The sequence below is a fragment of the Trachurus trachurus genome, assembly GCF_905171665.1.
Source record: "Trachurus trachurus genome assembly, chromosome: 11".
Classification (NCBI taxonomy): domain Eukaryota; kingdom Metazoa; phylum Chordata; class Actinopteri; order Carangiformes; family Carangidae; genus Trachurus; species Trachurus trachurus.
Window position 1 is genome coordinate 11,215,158 of NC_139904.1, and position 13,685 is coordinate 11,228,842.

A 13,685-nucleotide genomic window follows, 5' to 3' on the forward strand; every position below is an offset into this window, starting at 1 on the left:
AAACACAAAGGTGTGTTTGGTGGTAATGTTGGTATCTGAGAGTGGTTCAGAGACACATGTTGCAGGCCGGGGGTTTCCAGCAGAGACGGAGGGAGAGCTGCCGGGTTCAGGCTGCAGAGCCGCTGGCTGGGTCAGGGATTACTGCACTTTCTAATCCACAGCATCAATCCCTGTTGTCTGGAGCTCAGGGCCAGACTGAGAGCCACTTCACTGCCATTATACACACACATGTGAACTTAATGGGAGGTGCAGGAGCTCCATTAATACTCAGGACCATCACAGTGTGGACAGATGTTAGCAGCTGCTCACCACTCTAAGATTAAGGGTCATAGTTTCTATCTATCTATCTATCTATCTATCTATCTATCTATCTATCTATCTATCTATCTATCTATCTATCTATCTATCTATCTATCTATCTATCTATCTATCTATCTATCTATCTATCTATCTATCTATCTATCTATCTATCTATCGCTGTGATTTGTTTCTCTGGTGTATCATCTATCACACTTTCCAAATAAAATAAACTTTATTAAACTGACAAAAAGTTCAATCCTTCAAGTAAGAGTACCTCATAGTGGAGTCAAATATTGGAAAAATTAAGCAGCTCAAATTGGGTCATTTGACATTATGATAATAATTAATTGTTACTGTAAACATAATAATGAGTTTTGTAGTGGGAGAATGGGCAGAGCTAATGAGATGCTAATAAGACTTAAAGAAGTAGAAGAAAACCAGGTAGAAACATTTCATACAACACATGATTGATTAGACAAGTACAGAACTAAATGTTAGTGTCCTCCTGCAGGGGTGTGAGCTGTCGTGCTACAGGTGATCTTACCTGTGGGTTGCAGTAGTCTGTGTATCTGGTGGAGCACTCTGCTGTCTGAGGTGTGTGTGTTGAGCTTCAAGCTGCAGGACAACAGACAGGACCAGACCCAACACTTCTCTGCAGGGGGGGAGGGGGGATCTGATCCTGGACTCAAACCTCGAACACACCAGAGAATGACTGGTCCGAACTACACATAAACATCTTACCCGAGGAGACAAAAAGACTCAATTGAGTGACATTGAACATCAGCATTGGATTTCTTCCCAGTGTTTTCACCATAGACTGTAAAAGGTTTTCACTCAACACACAGCAGGTGTACTGTCCACCCCCCTGCCTTGGTTTGTGCAGTGGTATCTTCCAAGAAAGGCCCAACTCTGTGTGAGATGCTGCTGGTTGTGTCTGGAGCTGTTCAGTTCAGTCCACATGTGAAGTGAAACTGTCAACAGACACATCAGAGCTGATCAGAGAGGAGATGGCTGCACCTCAGAAAGGAGACCTGTCGGCATCCGAGAGGAAGATCCTGCAAGTTATCGCTGCTGGTAAGAAACTGCTCCGTTTTCACATCATAGTCTACTGCTATATGATTTCTTCACTTACTGTAAATAGCACAGTCACAACTTTTAATATGTGAGAGCTTTTGTTGCACATACGAGGAATGTGACTGTTTTTAGTTGCTCTCAGTGTCCAAGAATAATAATATAGCTAAAACAATGGGAACAAATGTTGTGGTAGAGTGAAAAATGATGATGTATTTGAGTCCCAGCACAAGAAACTGTCCAAAAACTAACACTGTAACTTACAAAGATGAGTTTTTATTTATTATTATCGTGTTTTAATGTTTTAATCATCATCATTGCACGTCTGTAACTGACAAATGAGTGAATATGGGAAACACTGGGAGGCCACTACTACATAGGTAAATCATAATGACTGGATTTTATGCATATGTCACTCCTGAAAAGTGTGATCTGGCACCAGTAACAGGGAACACAGACAAAGGGTTGAACTGAAACTCTTCAGCTGGAGAGATATTGTTTCAACATATATGACGTGTTTCCTGAAATGGCTGTGAGGGAATATTTGGATTTTTCTGCATTTCCAATCAGAAAATCTCAAAGCAATTGATCCAGAAATTGCAGACCAATAAGATGAATAATAATAGTACTGTATTAATGATAATAAAATGAGCTCAGTGTGTCTGTTTTGTTTGCAGGTGATGTGCATGACGCTGCTCAGCTGCTCGCGAGCAAAGAAGTACGAATCAACTGCTTGGACGAGGTATGAGAACATTTTGTAGCGAATATAGTTTTCTTCAAAGTTATTAGTAATACATTTTCAGGCTCAACTAACTGATGTATGTTTAAAATATCTGTATCTGACCAGTGTATTTAAAGGAACAGTACAAACAAATAATCACTACAGCTTATTTCTAACCATATAACAAGAGGGAGTTTCTCAACCTGGCTCAACTCTGGCCCTATTTCATATCCTCAAATCCTATTATTTTCAACACATATTTTCAGTACTTTACTTACTTATCTGTGTAGGCCTACAAACCCACAGTTACCAAATGAAACAAGTGGTTCATGTTATAAAAGATGACACCACTGAAGATGACCTAAAGCTCCCCTGCTCCGCCCATAATGCAACAGTTATGTCACGTTAACATATGTTATCCATTGTGATGGAGACATATGGAGACGACTCTTGAGAGGCAGGCGCTGCCCTCTCCAACGCTGGGTGATAATAGCCTCACGCCACTACATGTAGCCCACAGACTCCTTCACGGCGCCTGTCTGTCAGATTCAGGTGTGGTGACAGTCATCCCTCCACCCACGACACAGACACGGAGCAAATGTCTGCTCTGTTTGTGTTGTAACACGCACACAGGAAATTCATACCAGTAAATCCTCCTCTTAGGACCTCTTATAGTGATTATATCATTTAATGGTATTTATATCCTAGACCAGATTATTTTAATAGGGCTGTCCCATCTTTTTCTCCAGGTACAATAAACTAATGTGATGTTTTTGTGTCTGTTTGCTTTGTTTATCAAGTATGGCATGACTCCACTGATGCATGCAGCGTATAAAGGCAAGGCAGATATGTGTCGTTTGCTGCTGCAGCATGGGGCCGATGTGAACTGCAACCAGCATGAATATGGCTACACTGCTCTCATGTTTGCCAGCCTGTCAGGTACATGTGTTTATGTGTGTGTTTGTTTTGTCATCCTAGACTTAGATTAAAGGGATAGTTCACCCAAAATTCAAATTTCATTAATTGTCTACTCACCCTCATGTCGACTAAGGGCTGGGAGAGTCCTCCGTGCCTTCTCTGAGTTACGGGGGGGGGGGGGGTCCACGCAGCAGTATTTGTCCATATAATGGTTGTGAATGGTGCTCACTTTTCTTCGTCCAAAAAGACACACCAAAAAACATCCAAATACCTCCATACTGCTCATCTGTAATGTCCCTCTTCTATTGAAGCCCCGACATGAGAAATTGTTCCGCCGGTCAGTGCAAATCACACGAGATTTGCACTGACACAGGAAGAGCAGTGAACTGAGACACTGGGAGCTTCCGTTACAAACAAGCTTAAAATATAGACTTATTCATTTTTTTCCGGAACAATTTCTCATGTCGGGGCTTCAATACAAGAGGGACATTACAGACGAGCACTATGGAGGTATTTGGATGTTTTTTGGTGTGTCTTTTTGGACGAAGAAAGTTGGTATCCATTCACAACCATTATATGGACAAATACTTCTGCACGGACCCCCCCGTAACTCAGAGAAGGAACAGAGGACTCTGAAACTTCTCCCAGCCCTTAGTCGACATGAGGGTGAGGAGTTAATGAGTGCAATTTGAATTTTGGGTGAACTATCCCTTTAACCTCCAGTTTAGTTTAGGTATTGTTGGTGAGATGAAGCGTTTTACTTCTGAATATCAAACCACTGATTCCCTCCTCCTCCTCCTCCTCCTCCTCCTCCTCCTCCTCCTCCTCCTCCTCCTCCTCCTCCTCCTCCTCCAGGGAAGACAGACATCACCTCCATGATGCTGGATGCAGGAGCAGAAATAGATCTGGTGAATTCTGTGGGTCGTACTGCTGCTCAGATGGCTGCGTTTGTTGGTGAGACAGACAAAAGACTTTACTGTTAGTTACTGTATCCATCTAATGACTCTGGTTGCTCACATCTCAACCACTTTGTTCTCCCTCCAAGGCCAGCACGACTGTGTAACAGTGATCAATAACTTCTTCTCGCGGGCGAGGCTGGAGTACTACACCAGACCACAGGGAACGGAAAGAGAGCCCAGGCTGCCCCCGCGACTAGCAGGGCCTTTGCACAAGATCATCATGACCACAAACCTCAACCCAGTCAAGGTGAGGCCCACTAACGAGCTGAAACAATCCCACTTAATCACAGGTTGACTGATCTCAGAAACACATTTCAGTGTTTCAGGGTCAGCGCTATAATCTGTAATGTCCCTAATTTACTGACTGACTGATAGACTGACTGTATTTCCTCCACTGAGCTTTGGTTACCCAGGTACTTGAGAACTGCAGGGAAGAGGAGGAGCACTTCCATTACACTGTGCCCCACCTCCACTATTACTTATAGCAAATTAATTTCTTACATTACATTTATCATTATTACTAAAGGAGGCAGTGGAGGAACTACACATAAGACACACCAACCAGAGAGAGTAGGAGAAAGAGCGAGAGAGAAGTGGTTGCTAACTACGCTAAAGAAGCTAGTGAATCTGAACAGCATGAACAGTGGAAACTCGAGCAGGATTGGACCATAATCGGTCCATCTCCCCTTCCAGGATTTTAACATATAGCCTTTTTATTTTCTCCTTACCAGAGTTGTATAGTGTCCAACTATGCAACTGAGAAACTTCATGTCAAACTAAGTTTTTGTGGATCCTTCCAGTTGTTGCTGTTTGGTCTTTTAGTTGCAAGGCCAAGAAGTTATTCTACATGGCATGTGGTCAGTATGGTTTTGTTTGGATTAAGTGTAAGGAAGACAACCTATCTCACTGCCAACCAACAATCAATCCATCCTGCAATGACCATGAATACATCTTGAAATGTCAGCTTGTGGTGGTGCTAGCTACAAGTCGGGGTCATTCCTATGTTCCCACAGCCTGATGTTTCCACATTTCTAACTTTTGTTGTCACTGAAAATTAGGCCCTATGTTCCCACAACCCTTTGGTCCCACCATTGGTTGGGTTTAGGCAATGAAGAAAAGAGTTGGTTAAGTTTAGTAAAAAGACCAGGTAGAGGCTAGACAGGCCAGATAGATAGAGTCCAGATAGGTAGAGAGAGTCCAGTGGGAACATAGGGCCTAATTTTGAGAAAAATAGTGCAGTAGGCTAAAGGCTGAATTCACAGACAGTCTTCGAAAGCCCAGTGCCCTTTGAATTCCATACAGGTCCATGTGATCTGTGCTGGCTGCACTTCAGTCCGCAGCTATCTCTGTCCCAACCTTCATCTAAATATATCGACCGGGAGAGTCAGTCAGATATATTTGACGACACATGCATGCAAAAATATTACACAGGGTTTCACCAGGAAGCAGTATTTGGTGTGAATAAATTAAGATTTGATAGAATTTTTGAGTATATGAACATCCTAAAGACCAACAACAACTTTATATCTGTTTGGTCGACCGCTCTGATCTATACTATCAATAATTCAACAATGATTGGATGGATTGTCCCTAAAATAACATTCCTCTCTAAGGATAATCCCCACCAACTTCTGATGGTACTCACTAACGTTTTCGCCAGCTCCTGCATAACGTTTGCATGTTTGATAACCCCCTTCATTTACAGGCCGTTAATTATGTAGTAATTAGTAATATGATGTTACCAGCTAACAGTCCACTAAAGTTGCAGTGATTCTGATGCACTGGTCTAATTACTGGGAATTACTGTAAAATATTGATTTATTATGGAGTAAATTTGAAATAGACTAAACAGGGCTGGTATTTATATTTTTAGTTTACAAGACAAATGATTAGAAAGACCCTGACCCTTCATTTACATAAATGTTGCCTTTATCACAGAGGCAAAGGAGCCGTGACTGTCCGAATTGTGGCAAGCATTCGCTCACCCACCTGTCACTTAAAGAGACACAATTATGCAGAACTTTAAGCCTTAATATAATTTGATCGAGTAAGCTATATAAAAATCTACACCCTATAAAATTGTCACGAACGGGCAAGGATTTGCTGTAGAGACGAATGAGTTTCAGTGCCAGGCTGTAAACATGTTTATTTCTGCTGTAAAGCTGGACACTTTAATATGGGAGTCTGTAGCTGCAGCCAAACCCCAATTGGTACATTTGCTCACAGTCTTTTATCCAACAGAGGATGAAGATGTTTGCGTTCTTTTATTTGACATCTACTGGGCTTATTTCCAAAGAATGAGGGATTAGTGTCTGGTTTCTGTCACTATAAGCCTCAGTGTAGGCAACGCAGTGTTAACAGTACATGATGCATACGCTATGAATAACACAGAATGAGATGGAATAACCTAGGGATATACTGTATGTACTCTCTCCTTCCTGTCCCCAACACATTGTCCTGAGAACAACTCTGGCCAGAAATGTTTGTCTAATCAGGTCTCCCATCTGTCAGATAGTCATGCTCGTCAAGGAGAACCCAGTCCTGGTGGACGTGGAGGCGCTGGAGAAGTGCTACCAGGTGATGGACCTGCTGTGTGAGCAGTGTGTGAAGCAGCAAGACATGAACGAGGTGCTGGCCATGAAGATGCACTACATCAGCTGTGTGCTGCAGAAATGCCAGGCCTTCCTACAGAAACAAGATGACAAGCTGGACGCACTTGTCAAGAGGTCAGTTTGTCCTCTGAATATACACACTGTCTTTCTTTTTTTTTTTTTTTTTTTTTAGAGCCAATGAATCTTCACATCTAATGATCAAGATTGACAAAAGGTCTCTGTTTCTAGACATTTTTCTGTATTCATTAAAAACCTAAACTGTTGTCAGCCACTTCCTGTTTCCTTTAAAGGGGGCATATTGTATTATGGAAATATCACTTTTTGAAGGCTCTTTAACATATATTTGGGTGTTTGTCTTGCCTTCCGGCCCCCAAAATGTGAGAATTGAGAAAAAAATCTGTAATGTGCAGGCTCCCTAGGTTGAATTCCCCGTGGTTTTATGAGCTGTTCCCTCAGTTGTCTTCCAGTGATGTAACTTGGACTCGAATTTGCATAATCCCACCCCTACCGGTATTTGCATTTAAAGGGACAGGCACTGAAACCAGCCGTTATGAACAGGGCAGCTTTGAGAGTATGAAAAGAGAGCTGTGATGTTTAATCCTTGGAGTATTTTGACCAAAGCATGTCACAGATATGTCTTTGAGACACCTGGGAACTATTTTAATTTGTGGAAAAGGGGCATAACATGCCACCTTTAATTATCCTTGATGAGTCTAGAACTTGATGGAGTCTTATACAGTTCGTCTCTACATAGGTGAGGACAAAGACTCTCTGTAGACCTCTCTGATCAAACTATGGTGAGAATCATGAAGTCTGAACATGAACAAGTCTGGAACCAGAGCTCTTGCTGGTGTCCAGATAAACTGTGGGACCATGGAAGGACAGGGTGGGGGTTTCAGAAGTCCTTTGCAGACATGGAGAAACTGCTTGAAGGACTAGCATCTTAGATTTCCTTGAGGAGAACCTAATCAGAGTCCAGAAGATGTGAGACTGGACCAACAGTTCAACCTTTCAGCTTCATAATGACCTGAAGCAGCAAAGACTGGAGAATCGTTCAGATCGTGTCCTCCAGTGTCCCTGACATCATCTGTCCAGACTTAAAGCCTGGGGACCATCTGTGGAGAACCTGAAGATGACAGCTCACAGACACTTCCTGTCCAGTCTGAGTCTGACAGGATCTGAGTTAAACTGCCTATATCCAGTCTCAGAGCTGTAGAGACTCAAGACCTGAAGCTGTTGCTGCTGCTGCTGAAGCCGGTCCAAAAAAGAACCGGATTAAAAGCCTGGAGGGCTTTGTGGATGGGAAATTCAAGATTTAAATTTTTTGATACATTTGCAAAGATTTGTAAGAACATGTTTTAACTGTGTCATGATGGATTAGTGAGATGACGGCTTGGTTGTGATGGGAGATAACACCAAGATATGTTTCAGTTATTCATGGATCAGACTGATTTGAATAGTTTTACATGTTGCTCTTGATAACTTGTCCACTTTTTCCTCATCTTCTGGTGACCCTTAATGTCTATAGCAAATATTGACGGCATGCATTATACAGTATATATGCATAAATAATAAGATATCGCTGCTTTCTGTTGTGTTTGACCTGTTTTGATGCTGCTGGGGTCCAGCCTGCTGAGGGGGAGGGACAGTGATGGTTTCCCACAGTACCAGGAGAAGTTCATTCGAGACTGCATCAGGAAGTTTCCGTACTGTGAGGCCACACTGCTTCAGCAGCTGGTGAGGAGCATTGCACCGGTAGAGATTGTAAGTGAAGAAGAAGAAGAACTGAAGCACAGTGAATGAAATATCATGTTTAGCTACAGACCTCAAGAATAAATAAAGATGAATAGATGGATGCTTTATTTCTGTGTCACTGATGTATAAAACATCATGGCACCTTTTTTTCTTTTTGCAGGGCAATGACCCAACAGCGTTCTCCGTGCTGACCCAGGCGCTGACGGGTCAGATGGCGTTTGTTGATGCTGACTATTGCGTAACCTGTGGGGAGAAGGGAGCGGACAAGAGGTGCTCCCTCTGTAAAGCAGTAAGTCAAAGTCTGTCAGATAAGTCCGACAGTCATGACAGTCGTCCATGTTGTGCCTGTTTCATTCATGTTTCTCTTTGTTCTTCAAGGTGACTTACTGCAGTTTGACCTGCCAGAGGCTCCACTGGTTCACCCACAAAAAGATGTGCCGGTCTCTGCAGGAGCAGAACGCCGACCTGGAGAAGGACACTCCGAGGCTGAAGGAACTGAAAGGTGCTCATCTCTTACCTGGCTTTTACAGATACACACACTGTACACACCTGTAGGTCATAGAGTCTTGTGTCGGGGAAACACTTCCTGACAAAAAAAAAAAAAGGTCTGCAAAAATCCATTCAGTTTTAGCCCAAGCAGACCGATGTGAAAACAACAAGCATGATCTAATTTTTACTGCCTCTGTCAGTCACTGTATCTAATGTGACACTTTTGGGCAAGAAAAAAATACAAACAGTAATACCACATATGAGTTCATGTAGATTAGGTTACATTTTAGTCACAAACATGCAAATTTTCATAAACTGGAATATATTGAATATCAAATGATACCTCATAATGCATCTCAGGCTTACAACTCGGTAACACTTTATAATAATACACATTATTAAACATTAGTTAAAGCAGAAGTAAGTGATATATTTGTGTTAATATAAGTCTTAAATAGTTATATCTTCCGACAGCAATCACTTACATAGAGTGTTTGGACCGAAACACGGGTCTGTCAGTCACTCTGCTCTGCTCTGAGCCGAGGAGAAAACATTTATCGTATCCTACAGTTTTTATCCAATGAGGAGAGAGAACGGCATGCAGGGCTGTGTGTGCAGCCAAGGGATGCGCCTGAATGTGGCGACGTAGGGACGAGGACTGTTATGGTGCGTTCAAGGAAACTCGTAACTCGTGTTTTTACGACCTGTGAAGTCGTACCAGTTCGATCTGGTACGAGTTCACCGGTCGGAAGTTACGAGTGGCCGTTATAGTGACTTTCACAGGTAAAACAGGTCGGAAAAACACGAGTGGGTTGCCTGGAACGCTACAAAGTCGTAAGTTGTGACTTGAAGCTGTAATTTACGGTTTCAAAAGCCTACCTGGAACGCAGCATTAGCCAAAACGACCGGATCGCTTACTTCTGCTTTAAGCATTAATAAACACTGAATTCTTAATTTATAATGCATGAATACTCCTTAGTATGTCGTTTATACAGTTAGTGCTTATCAATGATGAGGAAAACATTTTCAACTGTGTTTATAAACTAAATAGCTACTAATGTGTATTCATGTGTTATTAATAATGAATTCAGTATTTCATGCTTAACTAATGCTTAATAGTGTGTACTTATTATACAGTGTTACCATGGAGGTGTTCATGCCCCGTCCTCCTGGCTTTTAAATGGCAGCACATAATAGTCAGATAATAGTCAGATAAAGCTGGTGCTGATGAGAAATTGCATTTTTGCACTGTGAATGTAGATGTGTGTTTTCTTTTTGTCCATCCATCAGAAATTGCTATCTGGTACTGAGTATTTATTATCATGCATTTTTATTAGATTTTGCATTGCCCCATATATATATTGTTGTCTTATAGTTTTTGATGATTGTATTTATTAATTTATCTTGATGTGATGCAGCAGGACAGTGAAGACTGGAGCTAACAGCCTATGGTAGACGACGTAGGCCTGCGCCCTCTAGTGTTCAGCAGAGATAATAACTGTGTGTGCTCTGTGCTAGATGATGAAAGCGACCTGGTGCTGGAGACGGCCAACTTCCTGCAGGAGCTGTGCATGCGGGCGGAGGAGAAGGTGGCTGCAGCGGGAGGATGCCCTGCAGAGCTGCTCGCCTGCCCCTCCCCCTCCCCCTCCACCTCCACCAACGCGCCGTCCTGCACCCAAGACTGAGGCGGGCGGGGCAACGGGCCGAGGACCACGGATCACTCTGACTCACCTGTGTTTGTGAACTGTCACAAAGGTTTCACATGGAGAGGTGCAGCTGGGCAGAAACCATGTCGACAGGATACTTCCTGTTTGTATATGTCGCACCAAGCCACGTAGTTTTAGATCAACAAAAGCTGCTCATGGTAACAGCTGCTAACAGTAAAGTATAAACTTAAGCCAGCAAATATTCTGGCTCGTTTGATAAGTGAATACTGTAATAGAGTCTAGTACTAGTTCTTCCTGAGAGAAACAACCTCTCACAGCTGTTAAAGAGACCTTCTGTAGTAAAGTCGATTACTTTCCTCATGTAAGTGTTTGAGCAGATATCTCGAAACATAATGAATGAAAGTGAGGTAATGTTGGTCATAGGTCAAAACAAAAATATTGCTGAAGAACAACTGTATAAGTTTGAGTTCATTTCAACAGACTGAAGAGAAGAGGAAGAGAAACTTCTCCATCTGTGGCTCAGCTCAGTGTAGTAAAATAGTAAAAGTAGCAAAATCCTGAATTACAGCAACCACAATAATATTTCCTGACTGAAGTTTTTCCAAAATATCTCTGGAAACATATCTGCTTACATCCACTGCGTTAGGGTTTTTATGGCTAATAACAGTTAGTTTGTGGCAACATAAACATCTGGAAAAAGACTAGAATTTCTCCAGGTGTGTAAATCAAAGCTTCCCTTGTGTCTGTATTACCGTAACAATATTCCCATGAACTGTACATCACTTTGACTCTACACGCTAATAATACATACATGCAAAATATTTCAACAGATGTCAGGTTGTACATGTGTTTATCTGTGCATACAGTGTGTCATTATGGAAGCCTAGCGGGGCCATACTCACAAATACGTCTTTATCATGTGTGTATGTCTTAAGTTGACAAACCTTGTTTTTATCCCAAGATACAATATAATTAGATTCAGATAATCAATCCCTGGTTCAATAATTCATAACCAAAATGTTGTAATTACCCAAATGATAGAAAGATAAAGACATATTTCCAACTATGGCCTTTCTTGACTTCCGTACCACAAAGTGTGTGAAGACTTTGCCTCAGTGTGGTTAATGTATGTAGTTTAGAGGCTGTTTATCGCATCACAGGAAACACACTCAACAACCTGAGAATGATTTTATGTATTTATGACTTTTACTTGAATGTGTTTCCCTGAACCCAGCTGTAAAAACACAGTTTCATATGAGGTGAACTCTATAGTGCGTAGTTTTGTTGTGTGTGTTACAGTAAAGTAGTCACATCTGTCTGCTATAATCGGCCTTATCTTCTAAATGAATAAAGTTTGCCTACATCAAAGGGACAAAATTATGTTATTATCCTGTGTCCAGAGGCCTGAAGTCAATCGCTGTGGTTTTCATTTTTTATGTTCGTACATCCTTGATGCAACCTCTACATAATCTGGCTCAAACATTCAAATAGATTTTGGTGGTCAAAGGTCAAACGGTCAAAGTCAAAAGGATCTCATAATACACAATTGAGCATTACCACTAATTTGCTGTGCTGCTTATCTGTGCAGTGTCATGAATGTGGGGTGGAGACAATCTCAGCCAACATAAGATGAAGGTATACCCTGGACAGATGGAGACGATCAATGTGTTTTGAGTCACCAATCAAGCTGGACAACCCAGAGAGCCCACACAGACACAGGAAGAACATGTAAACTCCACTCAGACAGGCCTGTAGAGTCAACAAGTGCTACTGTACAACCATCCAAGCCCTTATACTGACATTACTCCAGTTGCACAAGCAGGTGGCAGTGTCTTCCTTCTCTTTTTCGTTTCCCTGTAAAGCTTCCCAGTGTCTGACTCAAATATCCTACATCAGATAGATAGATAGATAGATAGATAGATAGAAAGAAAGAAAGAAAGAAAGAAAGAAAGAAAGAAAGAAAGAAAGAAAGAAAGAAAGAAAGATATATGTCAAGGTCAAAAAACAAGGTTAAAGACAGTGCAGTGAAATGCCAAGCGCACAACTGTACCAAAACACAAGAATATATACAAAAATATATGCACACATACACATTATGTACATAAGTTAATTGAAAATATCAAACAACAAAACAAGTGTAAAACATCACAAATGAATAAATAAGCAAAGCCCATTAAAAGCAAAAAACAAAACATGTTTATGATCCCTTTGCAGCATCAGGATGACATGACAGGATGACATTATTGCTTTCTATTCCATACAGTCATTATATATCCACTCTTTATTCTCACAAATTGAGATGTAAAAATAATCTATAACTGCTTAACTGACAGCCTGGAGACAAACAAAGGGGGTAACCAGGATGAAAATCTTCTTAAAAAAAAAAAAAAAGAGAGGCTTCTCCTCAGCTTCACTTTCTCACACACGGTGAACGTCCTTCGGCGATCGCTTGGTTTTCTATGGAGCTCTGTCTTCCTGACGGCATTGTTCTCCATTTCCCATGGGAGCCCACTGACCCCTGTCACTACGCTCATAGGCACAAGCAGCAAGCACGGCTGCTGTCACGCTCACAGCTCGAGCCCCGTCCTCCTGTTTCTGCCCTATTATCCCCTCTCCCCCTCATCTGCGTGTCACACTCGCTCTGGACCGCTGTGAAGCATAAAGGCTTGATCTCAAATTTCCGGTTTGTGAGATGTAAAAATTAGCAAATGCTCCGTGGGATCAAATAACTTTGATAGTCTTCTTACAAGCCCCCGGGTTCTGTTGTCCACGGCCTCCCCTCATCCATAACCTCCAGCTGGATGATGTGATGTGACAAACACAGCTTTTTGGGGTAATTGGAGATCATTTTGAGGGGACAGGGGAGGGAAAATGGGGAAAAACACACACCCCACCTCTGTGTAATAATAATGGCATGAACTGGACAGTTTTGGAGTGGATTTATTTTCAGTGGTATCAAAGGGGAGACAAGGAGAGTTGGAGGAAAGTCATTGTCAGAGAGTCCTGGGAAAGGCGTGTAAGAGGACACCTCGGGTCTTAGGGGCAAAGTTTCGGCAGGATAAAGGTGGAGAGGAGGCTTTGTCTGGCTACTGTATGATTTGGATAATGGACATATACATACATCATGAAGGTGAGCTCATCCACACAGCTTCAGCTGCATGAGGCTCAGTGAAAAACCATCATCCAGAGCATG

The 13,685-nt window shown here is 42.0% G+C and overlaps 1 protein-coding gene across 1 annotated transcript; it reads left to right on the top strand.

Annotated features, from left to right (window-relative positions):
* Positions 1-1,307: 1,307 nt before the first annotated feature.
* On the top strand, positions 1,308-10,510 carry LOC310994185 (ankyrin repeat and MYND domain-containing protein 2-like; the record flags this gene model as incomplete). Its single annotated transcript, XM_083982781.1, has 10 exons — positions 1,308-1,374; positions 2,049-2,113; positions 2,893-3,031; positions 3,866-3,964; positions 4,056-4,216; positions 6,481-6,695; positions 8,210-8,345; positions 8,497-8,625; positions 8,715-8,838; positions 10,344-10,510. The coding sequence occupies 10 exons, from the start codon at positions 1,308-1,310 to the stop codon at positions 10,508-10,510; spliced, it is 1,302 nt and encodes a 433-aa protein (XP_083838907.1).
* Between the last annotated feature and the right edge of the window lie 3,175 nt (positions 10,511-13,685).